This window comes from Vigna umbellata, chromosome 10, assembly GCF_029865625.1.
Source record: "Vigna umbellata cultivar VRB3 chromosome 10, Vumbellata_1.0, whole genome shotgun sequence".
NCBI lineage: Eukaryota > Viridiplantae > Streptophyta > Magnoliopsida > Fabales > Fabaceae > Vigna > Vigna umbellata.
The window spans coordinates 11,735,275-11,754,793 of NC_142174.1; the positions used below are offsets into that span (position 1 = coordinate 11,735,275).

At 32.4% G+C, this 19,519-nt stretch overlaps 2 protein-coding genes across 2 annotated transcripts; one reads left to right on the plus strand and one right to left on the minus strand.

Moving 5' to 3' along the window:
• Positions 1 to 90: 90 nt before the first annotated feature.
• Positions 91 to 7,765, minus strand: LOC124836967 (Double Clp-N motif protein). Its single transcript, XM_047312238.2, has 5 exons — positions 7,513 to 7,765; positions 7,386 to 7,424; positions 7,182 to 7,291; positions 1,565 to 1,744; positions 91 to 383 (listed from the first exon to the last, which is right to left on the minus strand). Exons 1-5 carry the CDS (start codon positions 7,728 to 7,730, stop codon positions 226 to 228), a joined length of 705 nt encoding a protein of 234 aa, XP_047168194.1. The 5' UTR covers positions 7,731 to 7,765; the 3' UTR covers positions 91 to 225.
• A 5,809-nt stretch (positions 7,766 to 13,574) lies between these two features.
• On the plus strand, positions 13,575 to 16,637 carry ACR7 (ACT domain repeat 7). The gene is made up of 7 exons (XM_047312245.2): positions 13,575 to 13,804; positions 14,402 to 14,447; positions 14,566 to 14,680; positions 14,793 to 14,860; positions 14,967 to 15,533; positions 15,622 to 15,726; positions 15,819 to 16,637. The coding sequence occupies exons 1-7, from the start codon at positions 13,743 to 13,745 to the stop codon at positions 16,179 to 16,181; spliced, it is 1,326 nt and encodes a 441-aa protein (XP_047168201.1). The 5' UTR covers positions 13,575 to 13,742; the 3' UTR covers positions 16,182 to 16,637.
• The last annotated feature ends 2,882 nt before the right edge of the window (positions 16,638 to 19,519 follow it).

Below are 19,519 nucleotides of genomic sequence, written 5' to 3' on the forward strand. Positions count from 1 at the left end.
GTGTTTATTACTTTCTTTCTTTCTGTTTCTTTCTTTTTTTTCTTTTTTTTTTTTTGTGTTTTTGAGAGGAAGAAAGAAGGACACTTCACATTCGAAAATAGTAAGTTTTATGCATTCCAAATCAGTAGGCACAACCGAACAGCCTATTCATATATCGATTGTACAAACAATGGCATCAATAATAAATATAAAATTAAAGCTAAAACTCTTGCACGTAGACATTCATCAATCATCCGTACATCCAGGTTTAGAAATTAAGGACTCAAGCTCTCCAGCTTTTTCATCATTAAAGCCAAGGGTGGACAGAATCTTGTGACCAGGAGAGCCAGCTTCGGACCAGATACCAAGAAGTATGTGCGCCGTGGTCATTTCCCCGTCATCACCTGCAAGTCACGTAAAAGGATTAATTTTTTTGCCTAGATCGTAGAACATTTGATTGGAATCGATCACCTTTTGAAAAACATAATGTGTGATGATGCACAAAGTGAATGAAACAAAACCATTTGCGACGTTGCTACCAATAAATGTATAATTTGAAAGTGGCTAAATATTGAGAACAAGTTTGTCCCACGAAACAAAACCATTTGCGACGTTGCTACCAATAAATCTTTATCAAATAATAATTAAACAGGGGAATATCACAAAGGGTCATTACTAAAACATTCTCATAAACAAAGATCATCTTTTGAGTAGCAGGAAATATACTGACAAAGAAATGTCTTCGGAAATGACAAATGGCTCTTCTGTTTTGCTATAGAAGCAACATGTCATCAAACTCTTAAATAAATGTTTCAAACTCCATCAGACAACTCTATATTTACAATACATTTCCTAATTGCCTCAGGTTCTTTATCTTGGACTTCTAGTTTAATATTTTATTCTATATCAATATAATTTCCAAAATCAGAATTTAGTCTTTTTAATTGTTAAAATATGAACGAATGGCATTAACTAACTAACCATCACCAACCAGAATGTAGGTTTGACAATTATTTTTGCTAGAAGAAAAGCTTCAGGATCTAACAAGAAGTGATTAGCACACCCAAATAACACAAGTTCTTGTAAAAATGTTAAGCAACCAGAAAATAATTAAGTATAGGCATGCGAATAAGAACCAGGGTTTTAGAGAAAATAATACCTGCCATCCTCAACTTCAACCACATTTATTTAATTTGGCAGGACTACAGATAAATGTGTAAACTCCATACATATTTGTTTAGAAATTTTTTATTAGAATTCATTACAAAATGATATATTTTTGTCAAGCTCAAATACAAAATACAAACTGTGTTCCATCACTCCATGTTTAGTAACTAAATTGGCCCAGTGCTTAGTAGAAGACGAACCCCAAATGACATCATTCTATAAAAAATTTATGTCATACTTTGTGTTTTCGTGTTATTTAAAGTTAATTTAGAGGGAGAGAAGAGTAAAAAAAAATAATCAGGTAGAATTTAAACCACTAGCAAAAGCATTAACGCACAAAGTACTATAAGCATTGAAACGGCACTCCTCTGCAATTGGTGATAAACAATAGTAAATAAGAAAAATGAAAATAACCAACCAGATTTTATTTTTCGATCAGCAGCCCAATCAAGAGCTCTCTGAGCCTCATCGGTCAGCGGAGGATGCTCCGGGCTGAAGAAAAACAAATCACCTTTTCCAAGTAACTTCACTGTTTCATCTTGAACCTTGAGAAGTGAAATTCCATTGGCTCGCAAAAACTTGGCAGCTAGATTAGTACCTAAAGCCCACAGATAGGTTAGGAATAATGCTTAACCTTCTATGTTGAGATCTTGAAGAAATGTAATAACAACACACGGAACACAATCAAATAATCTATTAAAAGCAACCTAAATATAATAAAGGCACAGACTTTCGTTAAAAACAACTCAAAAAATGGAATCATCTGTTAGTGGCCTGGAGTTCTTAGTATTTGATGCAATACAGGTCGTTTATGCTGATTCTATCTATTACTTTTCTGTTTTAGTCACAACAGATTCAGTAGTCTGTTACTATCATGGGTTTGAGATATTGGTCCTATCTATTAGGAGTTTTCCAAGTTTGTAATATGCCAGATTTAAGAGGCTCAATCGTTCTTAATAAAATGTAGAAAACTTAACAATCTTCACCTTGAAACAACTCAAAAATGTACAAGTTATGTTGCGCAAAAAATGTCCATTTGTCCCAATGGAATAACAAATCTTTTCTTGTCTTGAATTATTTGTAACAAGATGTAATCATCTCTGTACGCGAGTTCTAGTCAAACAAACATAGTGGGTTGACAGTTTGATGGTCCCAGTAAGTTGTAGTTGTCAAAGGAGTGCCAATAAACTGCTCTTCAGGATACTCTAATTACATTTCTTCCCTAGATGTATATAACAAATATCCATGGATATATTTTATCAAAAATAATCCGAATCATTATTCATCTTCAAATAATTTAAGGCACTACTTATAAAAATCAAAGCCCTTTAAACTAGATGTGAGGTGAGTTTGGGCCCTTCACACAATATTTCACTAATCTTGGAATATAACATATATGCATATGTTGCACATCATCACAACGAAGATTTTGAAAAAAAAAATGTTCTTTAGTTGATATCGATGTTCCAAAAATCACATTTTACCAGGCAACTCATGATCCTAAAAGTTTTGCGTAGGTCAATAAGCAAACTTGGACCTGAGATCGTAAAGGAAGTATATTGCTATTTCCCTCTTGAACTGCCCCAATTGCCAATATTTTACAAGTCTTGCATCTTTTCTTATGCTGACCTAGTTCTAATAGCGGCAAAACAAAGTCGTTTTGGCCTTTCAAAGTCAAGTTTTCACTGACTCAGTTTTGGAAACACTAAATCCCAAACTGTGTGGGAACCAGACTCGATAATCCCCATTTTGAGACAACGAGCAATTGGAAACACATCCTCTTAGTCTAATCATCATCACCACCACACCAGTGTTGTATTTTACTCTACACTCTCCGTTTTGTTGTATGACATTTCTCCCTTACCTGAGTGACCTCGGTTCTTAGTTTATCATTTCTTGTTTGGTTGGGAGCTATATGGATGTTGTTCTTTGACTGTGGGTGTGTGCTGGATTCTTGTCCGGCAGGGTGCTTGGGTATTGGTGCATGTTGGGAATGTTTTTGGGTGGTTGTCTGCATGCTGTGCTTGGATTGTTCTCTGTTGTTCTCAAATTGCTGACCAAAATAAGGCTTCAAACACTACTAGAGGTGGTATAAAAAGCAGTTGGTTCAAGAGTGGAAGCAATAACTGAGTTACAAATCAGTCAGACTGAGTACTGAGTACAAATCATTCATGATCAGTCGTGAAGTATTTGAAGATGAATTTAATGTTAAGAGACTGAATTAGTTGAAGTTACTTCTTGATTAACTAAATTTAGAAGTCATTCTTCTCATAATAGTTTTCAAACTCCTGATGCATGAATTTCCATTTCCACAACTGTGTGTTTAGTTGACTCACAAGCAAGGTCATTTTCCAGAGAACTCAGAAAAATTGGGAGTAAATTCGCCTGAACTCAAATAAACTTGAGTTCAGCACCGGTAAGAAAGTGAACTTGGATGCCCCTTTTCACTGTACACTCAGAAAAATGACAGCACCCAAGTCACTTTTGGGTTGTGATTACATTCAGAAATGGTAAATATCTGAAAACCACATAGGGTTTTCACTTACTATGGACAAGGACATTATATCACAACAATACTAATGTGTTATAATTGATTGGTGAACATTTTACAACTATAGATTTTATTTTTATTACAATCTTTTTATCATTTTAAATAATTTAATCTCCTTTTATGGTAAAATTTATGCTTATTCGTGTTTTTTTATCAGTCAAACAATTTAGTCAAGTTTATATACAATTATAATTTTTGTACATTAAAATTCACCTCAAAGTACATGTACCCTGGACTTTTGAAACATCATGTACCCTAAACCCATAGCAAAACTACATGAACTGAATGACTATCAATTTCTAAATGTTTATATTAAAAATGGTATATATAATTTTTATCATACAACTCTTAATTAATTAACATTAGTTTAGTGGTAAAGCAATTTGTACATCCTTTTCATGTCTTTGGTTCCATACCCACCAAGGCCAATCCTAATTTCAATCAGTTATTTTCCAATTTGATTCAATTACCATGCATGTGATCGTGAGTGATGCTAGGCAATTTGAACACTTAAATTTTTTCATTGTTCACAAGTTTAAAATTCATGTGCATGTGAGTGTATGAGGTTGGACAATGTGCCTCAAAAAGTGAAGCTGGTGAGTGCTGCAAGTACTCCACAGATTGCAGTGTGCTGCAAAATGTGATGGGGGAGGCAGTCATAGGTCTAGAGTCACAAAGTAATCATACTTGGAAATCAGATAAACTAGGCAATGGAGTTAGACAGTTGCGACTGGTTTAGAACTGACTTTTGTAGCTTTAACTACTTCAACTGAACTTTTTTTGGATTTAATTAAATGATTAAAGTGATTATAAGTTCGGTTTCCAATTAAATATGTCAGACAAAACAATCAAATGAGTCTTAAAACAATACTTGTACATGTATCCAATACCATAATCACATCCATGCATTTAATGTAGGTATCTAGCAAGCCTGATCCTTCTCTTAAGATACTTAAATCTACAACAGCATGGTTTATATTTTAATCTATGTAGAGGTGAACCTTACTAGGACATCTAACACTCTACAGAAACCTCTGATTACCAGGCTTAACTCCAACTGTGTCCCTAACCAATTAGGTGACTTAGATCATTTCCTTGGTGCTGAGGTCAAGCGCTTACACAATGGCTCTCTTCTACTTTCTCAGGGAAACTATATTAGGGACTTACTGCACAAAGAAATAATGTAAGATTCCAACATCTTTACTCCTCAGCTAGGAGGCATCAAATGCTGACTATATGGAAGATCCAGCCATTTATCGTTCAACTGTAGGTGTACTGCAACACATCACCTCCACCAAACCTGAATTAAGCTATAGGATCAACTGCTAAGATCAGACAATCTAATACACCCACCAGACGGTCTAATTCATGTAAGATCACCTAATAACAAACACACCAAGTTAAGTGAATTAATATTACATAAAATATTTCATACATGTGTGTTCATATAGTTGAAGGACCTCAAGATAAGTTTGTTTTTCTCTCAGATTAGACAACCTATAGGATCTCATCCGACACTATCAGACAACATCTAATACATCAAATCATATTAGAATAAAATCAATCAAGCCGTAATGATAAATGTTCTACAGTCAAAGTTAAATTATGTTCAAATGGTTATTTTATCCTTGATTAAATTGGTTTTACTGAAATCAACATCTTTATAAACAACTCTTTAGGAAACAAATAAACTTATGTGCTGCTGATTATCCATGTTTGATTACACTTAATAATTATATATGCATATTCTATTTGAATTGTTTCCTTTAGCAAATTTAAATATGAATGTTGATAAGATTAAATCAGATATTTCCAAAGCATTGTCTACCATAAAGATCAAACATACAACTTAGATCTCTACACAAAGACATTGCAAGATCCAAGCCTACCTTATGTAGAAGCAACGGTCAAGTTTTTAGATGCTATATAAAGAGATCAAGTTAAAGTTTGACGAACACAGATCAACGATTCATCTTATTTGTATACATTGTGTTCTTTGTTGGGTTGAGAGAAAACTTTGTAATTTGTAATTCTTCTTAATGTGAAACCTTCTCAATTAAGCTTAAATTGTGCTCCCTGTGAAAGTGCTTTTCTTTCTAGTCTTAAGATTGAGAGTTCTGAATCTCGGTGGGAGATTAAGAAGGAGTAACTTGGAGAAGTTTGTACACTGGTTGTAACATGGAGATGTTGGTATACTCATTGTAATCATTTTTGTTGATTAATAATAGAACCTCTTCAGTTGTGTGCTTAAGGGAGAACAAGCTGTAGGTTTCTATTTTTGGTAAATAGACAGTCTAGTCTACTACTGTGCAAGAGAAGAAGTCTAACGCTCTATTCAACCCCCTTCTAGAACCAGTTATTCTAACATCAACAAGCAGTACTAGTCTATGACTCAACCCTTGGCTGAACATTGGAAGGCACTCAAACAAAATTTTTTGGACTTAAACGGCACTATCCATCATGGATTTTTTTATGCAACCAACTTGCACTCGATTACATCTTGCATACAATGATGCTAATTAGGCATCTGATATTACTTCAAGGGTTATGTCTTTCTTGCTCTCATCTCTCAGTGGTCCAAGAAGCAAAGCTTGGTAGCCTTTTCAAAGGCAGAAACAGAATACAAAAGTTTAGCCATGGAGACTGCATATATTATATGGGTTCAAGTCTTTACAAAGAGAACTCCAAGTTGCAGTATCCACTCCAATAATTTATGATGACAGCCAAAGCACAAAGCCCTCAACCCCTCATACATAATCATGTTCTTCAATCTCACATAAATCGTACCCTATTAGACATCGTTGTACATAAAAAAACCTTTCAACGTGTCTCTCTTTTACTCACATTCAGTGGAATGTGAGTCAACTCAAGACCAGAAAACAGACGTCCAAACGAGGGCTCTTTCAAAACTTCAATTTTCCTCTCTTCGAGACAACAGATGTCCCATGGAACCATAGTGTTTGTTAGCAATTAGATGTTATGTTTCTCTTTTTTTTTTTATTAAATGGATTTTTCTGTTTCAATAATGTGGTCAGCTGTGACCTATTATGTAGGAATATGGTGCTAAAATTTAGCCCGTGATTTTAGGAAACCACCCACGACTTTATGCATAGAGTTAGTGGGTGCTGAGTCTGTTTTTTCGTTTTTAGTTTTATGGCTATAAGGCCAAACGTCTGCATTTGAATTCAATAACACCACGAGATTACACAAAACAGAGAAAAAACCTTACCTTTGTGTTCAGTGTTTTGCATAAAAACTTAACAGGAAACCAATATCTATTATATCAAGGATATCCCGAATCCGCATTTTTGAGAGTAAGCTCCATAAAAAGTGTGTTAAGTTAAAATATCACTTCCCAAAACACAAACAAATTTTCCTAATCTCAATTCTTCCAAAATAAATCCTTCTAAAATCAATTCCACAAAATTGAAAAAAAACTAACACAGATATAGAAAATTTGCAATGTATAAAATTAGATAGTTACCCTCGATGAGAACCCCCATGAGAAGGGCTTCAGTTCCGGTAGTAGGATACTTGAGTTTCCTAGCCTCCAATTCAGACATTGCAAACGATTTTATAGCCTTGGAAGACCATCTTGCTTTCATCAAAGAAAATCAGCAATGAAATAATGACAACCAAACGGGAAAATGAAGTAGAGTGAAAATAAAATTTGGGCGATACTACTCACTTGGGAAATTTTTGGCCAGGAGAAGCACGCTCTGGTTTTCTGTTATCAGAAAAACAAAATTCAAACTTAAAACCCAAAAGGAGGCAAATCAATTCCGAATTGGGAACTGAAAAAAAAAAAGACTTACGCCGTGGGAAGGCTAACGGAGACAGTGACGGCTAGGGGCCGGCGCCGTGAAACAGGCACGTGATTTCTGAGATTGAGACTGCATGATGAGACCCTAAGCTCAGTTCCAAGCAACGAACTTTGAGGACTCTCTAGCGTCAAAATCTGGCCCAAACGAGCTCCAGTATCGGACCGGAATATCAGACTCGCCGCGCAATGGTAGAAGTGTGCACAAGCCATTTGACGACAAATTAATGCCACAGCTTGGGACTGGATAAAGCTATTTTAAGCATAAGAAACATACGCCGTGTATGTTGACATTATACTTTGGGTCGCATGCAAACCATCAGTTGGGTTTAGGGCCTCTAAGACACTCTTCTTGGGCCGAACATTTTTAAAAAGGTGAACCCAAAATTGATCTTTCTTTCTGCACCTTCAACTTTTCTTCCTACACCTCCAAACTTTTATAAATTCTTAAATTGATTTTATGACTAGAGTAAAAAACATTCTCTCATTTTATTTATCCCATTTCTACTCACTGAGACTTTTTCTTAACTCTATAACGTTGCATCACACAACCAAAAAGTCATTTTCTTCTCTCTCACCCATACACCTACACCTAGCATGCACTCACCCACTCACTCCAGAACACACCTTCAAGCCAAATATGTCACGAAAATTGAACAAAATACACATTTTTATTACATTTTTAAATTTATAAATGTTTAGTTGAAATATGTAATTATAAGAAATGAATTAAGAATTTAGGATTTAATATCAGATTTTAAAAAATGATTTAGGAGGGTATAATATTTCAAAATTTAATTAAAGAAATAATAGATATCCAGTTACACTCTTTGATCAAATTTAACCACCATTAAATTAGATTTTGAAAATTCAGTAAAATATTATACCAGATAAGATGTGTGTGTCTATGTCAGTGTGTGTCTGTGTGTATGTCTATATGTGTGCGTTTGTGTCTCTCTGTGTGTGTGTGAGAGAGAGTGTGTATGCGTCCGTGTCTGTGTGTGTTTGTGTGTCTATGTCTGTGTTTGTGTCTGTGTGTGTTTTAATTTATTTTCTATAAATTTTATTTATTGTTTGTATTTTTGTTTAAAATTTAGAACTTAGAGTTTAAGGTTTAAATATATATATATATATATATATATATATATATATATACTAATTACTTTTAATTTTTATTTTAATATATTTTAAAAAATAATAATTTACTTTAATAGTTTATGGTTTTTGTTATTTTTTAAAAATTTATTTATTTTGTGTGTTATTGATTAGAGTTTAGGTTTTACTTATTTGTTATGGTTTAGAGTTTATTTATTTATTCTCTTTAAATTTAATTATTTGTTATGTATTGGTTGAATAAAGCCTAATCCAAAATTAGTTTTGCATTCATCTCATCTTATAAATTTACTTCTTTACATTTCTAAAGTCTTTTCTATATATTTTTCATTTTCCAAAATATCTCTATTATATTTACACAAATCAAAATGCGTATAAAAACATAGATAATATATACTCAATTTCAAAATAATTATTCTAGAATATAAATAATACATTTCAAAACAATTATTTCGAAGGAATCATTTCAAAGTATAAAAAAAATTAAAAATGACTGTTATGAAATATTAATAATACGCCCCTATTAAAAAACGATCGTTTGCAAACACATGTGTATTCTATTTCAATAAAATAATTATAATATGAAAAATACACATTTGCAATGATCCCGTGTAAAATATGAAGAGAGAAATACTTTTCATAATATTCATTTTATAATGTTATAATATGAATGGCCAAGTAATTAAGAATTGTATCGAATTTCAATATAAATTGTTTAGCATAAGTTGAATGGATTTGTTAATCTATTTTTTTTTCTCTTTTAATTATTAAAAACAATATCCTGATAAAAGTTGTAGTATAGAAAATATTTATTATTAATATGGTTATTGACTTATCTCAAATGATTTTAGGTTTCACAAATTACACTTGATAATAATTTGCCAAGAAAGTAAATATACAAGAAGAAATCGAGGAAACAATGCTTCCAAATTATTAGGAAGGTTTTAAGGGCGTGAACGAAGAAGCTGATGACTGAGGTTGTACTTGCAATAACACCAATGTTACGTGGCTTCCTATTTTATTTTTATTTGCTTTTTGGTACAATCTCTTCTTGCCGTTGCCACCTTCGTGGCTGCTTCCATAAACTACTTAAATGGTTTGATCCATTTCTTATTCTATATATTTGTTGTCACTGTTCAAAACCCACTTGCACACTTCAATATACGGCCTTTCATTTATGGTTGACTTCTTTAACCTCATATTTTTGCAAATTAAAATTTAATCATACTTAACCTATTTAAATGCAGGTTTATCCAGTTTAGTAGCGTTTAAGCCAGTTTTTTTTTTTTTACTTGAAAGCCACCTTTTTTATATGAAATAAAATAGAAGCATTGTTTATCGAATCTCATTCTGTTACAGATTAAAACATGGTGTCCGTATAATTAGCAGGAGGGTAGTAGTTGCGGAGTGGAGTGTCACACATTCTATTTAACTTGTTTTATTAATGAAGAGTATCAGGCATTCTGATTTGGGTGCATTAGGGTAATAATAGTGATTATTGATTGAAACATGTTGATGCACGTTGGAGCAAGACAGACAGAAGATTTAGGTTGGAGCAAAACATGCGGTGAGTGTCCCACGGAAAGACATGCGGCGCCGTTGTATTAAAGGTCTCCCACTCCGCCTCCTCATTCTCCTCTTAACAGTTAATCTGAAAACCCTAAAACCCTAAATCGAAGTAAGAAGTGCATGGTACCAAAAATCCTTGTTGGTCCTCGTACAGTGTCCCTTGGTTTGTGTAAAGAGACACGCTGACAAACCAATTACAGTGTGTGCGTTGTGTGTGCCCCCACACGCCTTTTTAGGACGGATCTGTGTATGTTTGGCATAAACCACGTCTCTTCTCCCTACACTTTCAACCATCTTTTTCTATTCCCCTCAACCAACCTGTCTTACAATTCTTTATTGTTTCTTGCAGGCGTTCAGCATTTTGTCTATCTTTCTTTTCCTTTTTTCATGGAATTCCATATTTCAAATATTTTGTATGTATGTATCTTCTGCACATAATACGAATATATGCTGTATTCGTATTAGTAAACCCTGGAACGTGTTTTCATGGCTCCCAACCCCACTTTCTCCTTTCCAGTTTTATATTTCTTACAAATAAGAATATTGTTCATAACTTTTTAAATACATTGTAAGAGAATGGTATTTCTTAAATATGGTATCGGACTAACTATTCCTTCAAAATCTCATAATATAAGTAAGATTAAATCATACAATTAACCACGAATATTACCTAAAATATTGATCACATTGTAAAAGAATGCATAATACTATTTGTAAAGAACTAACATTAAATATGATTAGTAGATTACTGCATACAATTTGTGTAATTATATATCTATTTTAATATAGATCTTATTTAATAATTTATTGTGAATAAATATTTCGATACTTTCGTACACATTTTGTCAAGTATAATAATGACTTGTATTTTTAAGTTGATGTAAAAACTTTCGTTTATTCTTATATATTTGTCTATTTAAATATTTGACAATTTGTACAAGTTAGATTATGGCTCAAAGTTATTAATTAATACTCACACAAAACATCATTAACTAATTGGTATTTTTTTAGACTATTTGAAAAAATATATTTAATTATCGTTAATAATTTCTCAACTTATTATGACTGTAAGGTTTATTTTATTATCGAATCTTACAAGTTTATCTCCATACCTAATATTTTTTTTTAAATTGAGTTTTTTTTTTCGAATGGGATAAATAATATCTACTTAATATCCCAAGTACACATCACATTTGTTAGGTATTTATTTTGTATATTGCGTTGAATTAATTTAAAGTATGCATTGCCAAAATAAAGACAAAAAATATATAATATATTTATATTTTTAAAATTACAAATAAAATATATTAAATTACATATAATATTTAAATTAAATATCACTATTTAATTTTTATCTTTAAACAATATATAATTAATATAAAAATAATTCTGTTCACGATATATTAATATATTTTGTTATATCTTTTGAGATAAAATTAAACGTTAATAATGTAATATAAATTATCTATAATCATTAAATATTATAAGATTAAACTCAATACATAAAAAATAAATCATATATTACAAATAAATTTTAGTTAATCTATAAACATATAATGTTAAAAGTAAATAATTAAATAAAAAGTGAAAATAATATATATAAAAGGTTGTACTTATATTAAATAATACATACATACTGGTTATGTCTGTTGTGTACTACAAATAAGAATAATATCTTAATTCAAAGCACTTTTTATTATTTTGATTATATTATTTAATATTTCACTTTTTTAGTGTTAGTTGATGATAAAGGCTAAAAGAATTAGAAAACTAAAATTAATAAACACTCATGCTACAATAAAATCAAACAATATAATAAATATAATAATAATAATAATAATAATAACAATAATAATAACAACACCAGTGATAATAATAATCAATTTAAAATTACATAAAATTTGGAAATAATTTGTAATGTAATTAGTTTGAAAAAGACAACAACTGAGGGAATATGTAGTTAAAAATTTCGATATATTTCTTAAATATATAAGGTTCCATCATCTTATGTTTTAATGATACATTAAGTGATAATTATTGAATATTATTCTTAAAAGTGTAATATTCATGTATATATAATTGAAAAGTACATTAGAGATATGATAACTAAATTGATATCAATTTGAAAATATGTTAAATAATTTGGAGAGATACATATTAAATCCACACTAAAACTCCCAAAACAATAACTGATTGCATTTAAGCTAGTTAATTATATTTATACAAGAAATATTATCCTGTACTCATAAATTTAAATACATATGAATATTTTGAGTGAGTTTTCCTCTTCTTTCAAAGCAAAACTTATTTTATTAATAAATAGAAATATTATTAACATTCAAACACAATTACTGTTAAAATCACTTCATTATCAATAATTTTAAACAATTCAAGATATTTTAATTGGACGATAAAAAGTTGTAATGATTTTTTACAGAAAAAAATAATAATTAGGATAAAATTACTAAAATACCTACATCCTGTAAATTGTAATTGTTATTTGGCATTTTTATATTTTAAAAATATAATATACTTTTTTATTGTTAATTTTATAAAAAAAAAATAAAACTAATAGCAGTACAGTAAGATTTTATGGAGACAAAAGTAAAATTTATTATGTAAATATGAAACCGGGGACAAATTTCTACCATATATTTCTTAAATATTATATATATTTAAATAAAAAACTGATTAAAATTTTATAATTTATCAAAAAAAATTGTTCTATATGTGTTGATCAATGGTTAGTAATTAATTGATTAAAATTAAAATGAAAATAAGCAAAGATAAATACCAAGATAAAAATAATACAATAAAAAAATTAGTATAATAACCAAAAGAGAATATCAAAGAATGAGGAAAAGCAACTAAGAAGAATGAAATGCTAAAAGAAAAGTCAATCCAAGCGGTGTTATCACGTGCGGACGTCATCATTGAGGTGGCAAAATCTCACCTTAATTACCAAGTTTACTCGTAACTCAATCCCGCCACGTGGCTCTACCTCTCTTAATATGTTCTTACCTGTTGAGTAGAGAGAAAGCAATGCGACATGCACAGGTCCCACGTGTTGTCCATGCTGGATTGCTAGTCACGCTAATTGGTTTTAAAGGACACGAGTTATTCTTGTTTAATCAAAGATTAAACCGCTAATTAAACGATTTAACAAAATTATGGGTGTGACTTCAAACAGAACAACTAAATTAGAAAGTTGGGTCAGCGGCAGGCGCTAGTCACGCCATGTGACAGCACTGTGTGTGTTTTCTTTCCTGTGTTTAGAGATGCTAGGGATACCCTATACTAAATATATTAAATTATATCAATAAAAAAATATCTTTAAATATTGGTGCCAGATATATATAAGGGTGTTTCTTTGTAAACACGGAGGCAAATAGAGAGAGAAACAGAGTCACTGTTTGTTGCACACTGGGTTAAGGGAAGGAGAAGAAAAAAAGAAAGACTGGTAAATTTTCATTCTGGTTCTGTTTTGTTCTCATACAGATACAGGAATCTTCCTCCTCTCTTTTGAAGAACCGCAAAAGGAAAATGGAATGGCCGGCGTGCACGGATGAATACGAAAAGCTTGTGATACGAATGAGCACTCCCAGGTTTGCAAATCATTATACCATTTGTTGCCTCTTTGTTTCTTTTAGTTGAGACTACAGTTTGTAATTCTCCATGTTTTGAATGGATCTGTAAGTTTTGAAGCTGATTTTGTGTAATCTTAAGCCATCAGTCTGTTGACTCTGGTTTTGTGTTGATTTATGGGCACGCTATATGATTTTCTGCAAAAAATTATCATTAAACTATGTTTTTTTTTTCTTACTCCCACTGGTCGGAACCCCCTTACTGATAATTCCAAAGCAGGTGCTATTTTTTCTTGTGTTAGTTTGTTTTCCAGCCAAATCCCTTTTTGGCAGACAAGAATTTTTGGTGTCTATGCTCTTTGCATTTGTTCCTTCTTGCTTCCAATATTTCAAAAGATGTATATTTTTTTAAAAAAAAAAAGTCACACCGACTTTTGAATTTGATTTGTCTGCTGCTACTATTTAACAGGTTTTTGACTTTTCTAATTGCGTATGGCCTCCTGCTCTTGTGAAACGTCACTGTTCCCTTTAGTGCATTCTTTGTATCTTAATGTTTGGAAGAAAAATCACGGACAGATCAATTTTGCTAATTCTGAATTTTTCTTTTATTTGAAACAGGGTTGTTATTGACAATTCCGTGTTCTCTTCAGCTACTCTTGTCAAGGTAACCTCCCTACGAAACTCTTGTCCAATGAAAACAAGTTGTTCTAAAAATATTTGGATTTCATGGAAAGAAAGAATAATTAATTAACAGTAGTCTTTTTTTTCAATGAATTTCACAGGTTGACAGTGCTAGAAGGCATGGTATTTTATTGGATGCTGTACAAGTGCTCATCGACCTGGACCTTTCTATAAAGAAAGCCTATATTTCTGCTGATGGCAAATGGTGTATGGATGGTAAGCTAATTGTTATTTCATTTTTTTCATAATTATTTTGGTTGGGGATTCTTCTCCTGAAATGGGTAAATGCCCTGTGCACTTATATTTTTTTTGCCTGTTCAATTGACAGTTTTTCATGTCACTGATCAATATGGACACAAGATAACGGACGATAAGGTTTTAAAATATATTGAGCAGGTATTAATGGTCTTTACAAGTTTTAAATGAATTACAATTTAAATGTTACCAGATATGTTTTTAAATTGTGCTTATTGTGTATCTAATCTGATTTTTCTCACTACAGTCACTTGGGAGCATTCAGTATGGAAGAACCGACAGTTCCAATGGTCTCACTGCGCTGGAATTGACAGGAACTGACCGAGTTGGTCTTTTATCGGAGGTGTTTGCCGTACTGGCTGATCTTCAATGTGATGTGGTTGAGGCAAAGGTTTGGACTCACAATGGCCGTATTGCTTCCTTAATCTATGTAAAAGATTCTAGTTCTGGGTCTACTATTGAGGACTCTCAGAAAATTAAGAAGATTGAATTGCGCTTAAGAAATGTTTTGAAGGGAGACAATGACATTAGAAGTGCAAAAATTTCTGTTTCTATGGCTGCGATGCACACTGAAAGAAGGCTACACCAAATGATGTTTACCGACCGTGATTATGAGAGGACTCCCATTCTTGAGGTTACTTCTGATAACCCAGTAGTGACGGTTCAGAATTGGGCAGGAAGAGGCTATTCAGTCGTGAATGTTCAGTGCAAAGATCGAACCAAGCTTTTATTCGATGTTGTATGCAATTTGACAGACATGGAATACGATGTTTTTCATGCAACTATTAACACAAATGATGACAGAGCATACTTGGTGATTATTCTATTTCCTTTCCTCAAAAACTAGTTTATTCCCCTTTCTTAATTTGTGTTACTTAAGTTTGTTCTGATCTTCACTGTAGGAGTTTTATATAAGACACAAGGATGGCACTCCAATTAGCTCAGAACCAGAGAGACAACGTGTAATTCAATGCCTAAAAGCTGCTGTAGAGAGAAGGGCATCTGAGGTACAGGCCTCCTTCCTCTGGCGATTGTTTTGTTATTACTTTACCTTCTGATATAAAGTGAAGATTTTTAATTTTTAATTATTTGATTGTAGGGTGTTCGGCTAGAGTTATGTAAAGAAGACAGGCAGGGGCTTCTGGCAGAAGTAATGAGAACTTTCCGCGAGAATGGGCTCAATGTGACCAGGGCTGAGATATCCACTGTAGGGAATATGGCTACAAATGTATTCTATGTAACGGACGCCATTGGAAATCCAGCTGAGACAAAAAGTATTGAATGTGTTAGGCAGAAAATTGGGTTAAGCTATTTAGAAGTGAAGGAATTGCCGTTGGTAAATCATCAGGAGATACAGAGAGAGGATCAAGCGGTTGGAATTGGTGGGGCAGTGTTGTTTTCCATAGGGAGTCTGGTGAAAAGAAATCTGTTTAGTTTGGGATTAATCAAATCCTGTTCCTGAGCCAGGCTATTAAAACAGAGGAATTTAGGGGTGAGGTTTTCTATGCAATCTTTTTGTAGCATATTATTCTTTGCTTCAGATATGGGTTGTGTGCAGAAAAGTTGGAAGGTAGAATTTGGTGATGGCGGTTGTTTTAGTTGGTTGGGTTGGGTTTGGTAGGTGGAAACGGATAGTTAAATGTACAGCTGTGGTGGATGGGGTGCCCACCGTTTTAAATGCTCCTTTTAATTACAATATATTTTGGTTAATGCGGAAAGGTGTTCAGCTCGGTTGGGAAGGTTGTTAATGTGAGAAAGAATATAGAATTAGATTCCTGGTGGCAGAGGCACAAGTTTAGGTAGGAGACAGAACAAATTGGGTTCATTGTTCCTTTAGCACTAGCCTCATCTGTACATATCCACATTTCCTCCCATGTTATCAGTATTCATTTTACTGCTTTACTATTTTTAAATTCAACTCTCCCTTCTTTTCCCTTTTCTCACTCTTTTCACCCCAAAAAGATTATTCTAATTGAATGCTTTTTATATTTATTTGTTATCTCTTGAAAAATATAATTTTTTTGTAAAATAAAAATGAACTACGTATAATTTGCTCACATTTTTTATGGACGGTTTAAGTAGGCATTACATTTGGCTTGTCTTATTTGTTGATAAGGTATTGAAAACAAAATAATTGACTGTAGTGTAATATCCCTATCTATTAGAATAAAAGTTAGGCAGTTGTACTTATTTGGAATAAAGTTTTATGAAATAAGGAAAGGGACCGGTATCCTATCGGTGGTTGAAATGATTTTAAATTAAATGAGAATATTAAATAGGGAATAAATTATATATTCTGAATATCTCAAAATGTCAATCTAGATGAAACTAAAAGTATTCTTTTTTGTCTTGTATGTTCAATCTGAAAGTATTCTAGAACAACCAAAACGGTAGTCTGGGTGCATTTTTTTGTTTACACACTCACGCTTTGTTAATTCATTCTCGATTGCTTTCAAAAGAATTTTCCTTGATTATCGTTGCAGAGTGGAAGATACTTAATATTGGGTCTTTCATTAAATTTTGATTAACTTTGAAGACAACCAAAGACATAATCTCATGATTCGTTGCAAAGGGTTTTATGTTTATTATGATCTTTGCATTATGCTGTGGACTTTTGTAAATATTTAATAATAATAATAATAATAATTTGACATTATATTAGTAAACTTATTAAAATATAGGTTTAATACCTCTTTTGGTCCCTCGAAAGGGGGCCAATGTTCAAATCGGTCCTATCTTTTTTTAGAAGTTCAATGTGGTCCCAACTTTTGTAAAAAGTGTGCAATCAAATCCTTTTTGGAAACGGCGTTGAGTTTTTAACGGAGCAGCTGACAGGGTGGACTGAAATTAGCTACGTGGCTGTGAGAGGGTGATACGTGGCTGTGAGAGGGTAAATGTGATAATATTACTGAGGTTAAGAAATCAGAAGTTAGGGTTTGAGGAGTTACAGAGAAATTGGTAATTTGGGATTTATCATCGTGGAGGAAGTGTGTTGAAATCTGAAGCGCGAATTGGATACTGCAAATCTGAAACTGAAATTGGAAACCACAAATCAGGTTAGGGTTTATGTTTGATACACAGTTACTGACTTATTCATACAAGTCAATATCAAATGCAGTAGCTTCTGGTTCAGTTTCATAAAGTATATTTCATCCAAAAAATATAAAACAAAAAAGGAGTAAATATGTTCATAATTTATTTACGTCTGAATTTTACTTAGCATATCTTAATTAATTACATCAATAATCCAAGAATAAAATACAGTAGTTGGTCATAGAAAAATCACCAATTATTTAATTGGTGGTGTCGCTGTTATCAGCCGGAGATGTAGATGCAAACGCAGATGCACTTTTGGGGGTAGAAAACGGCAAAGACGACGGCGGTAGAAACACCAGACTTTTCGTCTGTGTATTATTCGCTGGCGTTTTGTTCAAGAAGCTCGATGCACAACCATTGACTTTCGAAGTTGAACAAGACAAGGTAGAAGATGAATTATTAGACGCTGCAAACACCTCACCACAGTAACAAGTAGGGATTATCCCACCTCCTCTCACACCACAACCATGGGACCACCGAGAAGATCCTTTGCCCCAACTTCTCGAACACGACGAACACCCTTCAGAAGAAGCCATTCGTATCTCAAACACCAATTTCTCTGCAACTCCTCAAACCCTAACTTCTGATTTCTTAACCTTAGTAATATTATCACATTTACCCTCTCACAGCCACGTATCACCCTCTCACAGCCACGTATTACCCACACACAGCCACGTAGCTAACTTCAGTTCACCCTGTCTGCTCCGTTAAAAACTCAACGCCGTTTCTAAAAAGGACTTGATTGCACACTTTTTACAAAAGTTGGGACCACATTGAACTTCTAAAAAAAGGTAGGACCGATTTGAACATTGGCCCCCTTTCGAGGGACCAAAAGAGATATTAAACCTAAAATATACATCTATAAATTTTATTTAACGTGCGTTTAGTTTCTATCCACTGTCTAATTTACTTTTATATACTGTTTATTCACAGAAACTGATAGTTCGTCAACAAATTGATAAACTGAACCATTTATTTTTTTTAATCAACCCAACTATTAGAACTTAAAAAGTTATGAAAATCTTAATTGATTATTGTCGTAATTCTTGTTCATTACGGATCAGTTAATATATAAGACATGTATCAGGCCAGTAACCCAATGAATCGATGCGTCATCTGAAGTGTGAATTAGTGACGAAGACGAAAATAAAAACAAACGTAAGGTTGATATTAAAAAATTGGACAAAAAGTAAACAAAAAAAAATGACAAAAGAAAGAAACAAATGAAATGCCAACAATGGAACCTCCACATAATATTTTAATGATTTGTTCACCTTTGTTTTATGGTAAGTTGGAAAGCAAGCAGAAAAAAAAAAGAACCAGTGACTAAAAATAAATCAACAAAACATTTATTCACTCTGCATAATATACAATAAGGAGTTTCTTAATTAGCAATGATTCGTCCTTTATGCAAAAAGGTATATCACAATCAACAATGTTTGATTGAAACATTAAGGCAATGTTAAATTAGGCTTAATTCAAATTTGACTATATATTTTTATAAAACAAGGACTGCGATACAGTATATAAAATGTCTGAACAAGAGGAATGAACAAAAGAGACGGACTTTGTTTTTGTTATTCAGAACAATGTTCTTGTTAATAGGCATAAAGATCGAAAGGGTTAAATATTTACTTGAGCCAGTTCAAATTTATTTTTATTTCAAAGTTGGATAAATTTTGTTTTTCAAACTTTTAAATATAA